General features: G+C 45.3%; 1 protein-coding gene across 1 annotated transcript; it reads left to right on the top strand.

Annotated features, from left to right (window-relative positions):
- Window positions 1-138: 138 nt before the first annotated feature.
- On the top strand, window positions 139-1,316 carry LOC104154615 (T-cell activation Rho GTPase-activating protein-like; the record flags this gene model as incomplete). The annotated part of the gene is made up of 1 exon (XM_009708728.1): window positions 139-1,316. A coding segment is annotated over one exon (1,178 nt), but the record flags the coding sequence as incomplete, so codon positions are not given.
- Between the last annotated feature and the right edge of the window lie 1,738 nt (window positions 1,317-3,054).

The following is a 3,054-nucleotide window of genomic DNA, read 5'->3' on the forward strand; positions in this document are numbered from 1 at the left end:
ACATACATCTGTGGAAACACAGAGAGTTGTAGAGGGCTCAAGACGCTGTTGCAGTACTCTTCTATAGGGACTCTTTCCAGAAGTTTCCTTTCATCCTCAGATGGTCAGTGGAAACTAACAGGAGCTTTCTCCCCACAGAACACTTATGTGCTGCTCATCAGAATGACTCTGCCTATGACAGCCCAGATCCTGAAGCTGAAGGCAGCCCCTGTACCTCTCAGATGGAGCAGCCCAAAGGGAGGAGCACTAGTGTGAGCAGAAGATATCCAACACACATCTCTGCCCCTTCACTGACTAATTTCAGAAATGACATCAGCACGATGGACAGGAGGTACTCAGAGCCAGACCTGTCCTTCCAGAACCGCCTTGAAGGCAGGATAAGGAAACAGAAGCTAAACAAAAGTGAGGACAATTTTCCAGTTCAGCAGAAACAGCTAGGGTTGGAGGCACTGGAGAAACGGCTTGCAATCTTACCTTCAGAATTATCAACAGACTCTCTACCCAAAACATCTTCCAGTTGCTCCCTGGAGAGCTCTGACGGCTCGGTCTTCACCAGCTCCCCAGTAGTTTCACCCTCTAGTCCCAAAAAAACCTTTTTAAATAGGCCCCAGTCCTTTTCCACCAAGGCCACCGAAGACTGCAGTACACCTAGCAGAGAGATCAAAAAGCATTCCATGTCATTCTCTTTTGCAAACCGCAGGAAAACACTAATAAAAACCCAGAGTTGGGGGCCTGGAAAAAACATGGGTTTTCAGAGAGACAATTTCACAAAGAAAGATCAGTTCTCCTGCCGAGTTGTCCAGGAGAACAGCCCTGATGATGACAAACCGTTGCCTATGGAGTATGAGCAAAGGTCCCGTTTCAGATCCGCTGATGAAGTGTTCAGAGAGGTAGACCAGAGGAATCCTGGAAGACCACCTTCTTATGAAGAGGCTACTAAAAACTGCCTGGCCACTAAAGTTCCCTCCCACAATCTCACTGTTCAAACTATGAGACGGTTAAAGGTGTCAAACCAGGACACTTCGCTGCCTCATCCATGCAGCAGCTGTGCACCGGACGCAGTATACACGGCTCTAAAGGATCTACCCAGTGGCAGAGTTTCTGCAGCAAAGGATTCTGATGTGGAAACTGAAATGCTCAGCGTCACTGTGGGAATAAACTCCCGTGTGAGTTTACCTGTGACCCCAGGAGTTTACCGATTGAGAGCCATGTCTGAGTCCTGTCAAAAGAACAAACTTGAGTATGTGGCTCGGAGGTGCAGCCAGCCAGTTTTTGACGTAGACCAGATCCAGTATGCTAAGGAATCCTATGTTTAAAAAGCCTCTCCCTCCTCTTTGCACTGTACAGAGTAAATATTGTAAAAATAGACATCTTGCTCATCCTTTGTAAGATTTTACTTTCAAGAGACCAAGAATAAGCTAGCTCTGCATTAACTTTTTTTTCCCTTGAGGCTTTCCCGAAGTGTCTGTTGGCTTGACACGTCACATTCTTTCACCACAAGAGGTGGTGGTGGGGAAGACCTCTGTATTATGATGTAAAAATGTAAGTGAATATGCTGTACATAACCTGTTGTGTGGGAAAACTAGTTAGTAATTGACAAATAGTGCTGTATTTGTATCCCCCAAAGGACAATTAAAAGGTTGGCAGGTCCAAAACCTGTCCCTTCCTTTTCTTTTCTGTACGGTCACAGACTCCATGCCATTTGTCACATGTGCGTGACAGGCTGATGCAATGCTTTGCTGATTTTCTGTGTTAAGAAGTGGACTGGCAGTTAGTTCCCCTAACTGGGGAAGAGCTGTTCTGTCATCAAGGCCACTTCAGCACTCCTCCATAAACATGGTACCTGCTGCCATTCCCTCTTCCTGCTTGCTGGTGATGAGAATGATCTGACCACTAATCAGCACTAGTGTTGTACACTGAGCCTGGGTTTAGAGACACCGAAGCCCTACAAGGTCATTACGGGAATGAATCAAGTAACCCTCGTGTGGCCTGAGGTACTTTTAGTCTTAATAAACTGGATGGGCTAAGCGGAAAGAAGGAGTATCTTTCGGTTTGCTTTTATGAAGCAAAAAAACCCCAAACAACAAAAGGAAACATTCTGGATTCCAGCTGTAAATAGTTAAAGCTGCAGCTCATTAAAGAAGAAAAAAAAAAAAAGACAGAAAAAAATACAAAAAAGAAAATACCAGGTGATGCCCTTATAATGTTGTAAAAATGACTGGAAGTGCAATGTGTTTTTACATGTAGGAACTTGTTTTGGTTAGCACTTACCTGCCCTTTTATGGTTCAGCATAGCCTTGAACCAGGAGCAGGGCGACTTTTGTTTTTCTCGTGTGTAATTTCCACTACAATAAAACATTTTTCTGCATGAATGCTAAACTGTCCATTGTCTGTCTTTAAAACATCCAGGCCCTACGTGTACTGTACCTACTTTTATACTATTCTATAGGTACGGCAGGTCTGCTTGAATGAGACGGCATATCTAAGTAGCGAGAAGGAAAGTAACTGACCAACAGTATCATTACTATTGCTGTAAGAGGCTGCAGGCTAGATTTTGGGAACAAATTCCTCTCTGTCAGGAAAACAAGTTACACTGCCCTATGACAGCAATTATCAGTGAGGTGGAGAGGGAGCTGCAAAGAGGTGATGCTGCTCCAAAAGCGGAACAGATTAGAAAATAACATACCAGCATCTCAGGTATGATGTTTTCCAGTTGTAGGTGTTCACAGGAGACAGAGGAAGGTGAAGGAGAGTACCTGGCCTGACAGAAGAAATGATGTGAGAAGGACCGTACTGGTAGGCTGCGACTACAGAAAATGCCACCTCACTTAGCCCCCCTAAGCAGTGGCACTCTGCTTCCAAGCAAGCTGAATGAGAGGGCTCTGCTGCAAGCTGCAAAAGGCGTTTGCTATTTTCTGGAATCTGCAACTCCTGAGTCACAGAATCACAGAACAGGCGAGGCTGGAGGTCGCTCCTGTCCAACTCTCCTGTTCAAGCAAGGTCAGCTAGAGCAAGTTGCCTAGGACCATGTCCAGACGGCTTTTGAATATTTCC

The sequence above is a fragment of the Cariama cristata genome, unplaced genomic scaffold, assembly GCF_000690535.1.
Source record: "Cariama cristata isolate BGI_N322 unplaced genomic scaffold, ASM69053v1 C11397260, whole genome shotgun sequence".
Lineage (NCBI taxonomy): Eukaryota > Metazoa > Chordata > Aves > Cariamiformes > Cariamidae > Cariama > Cariama cristata.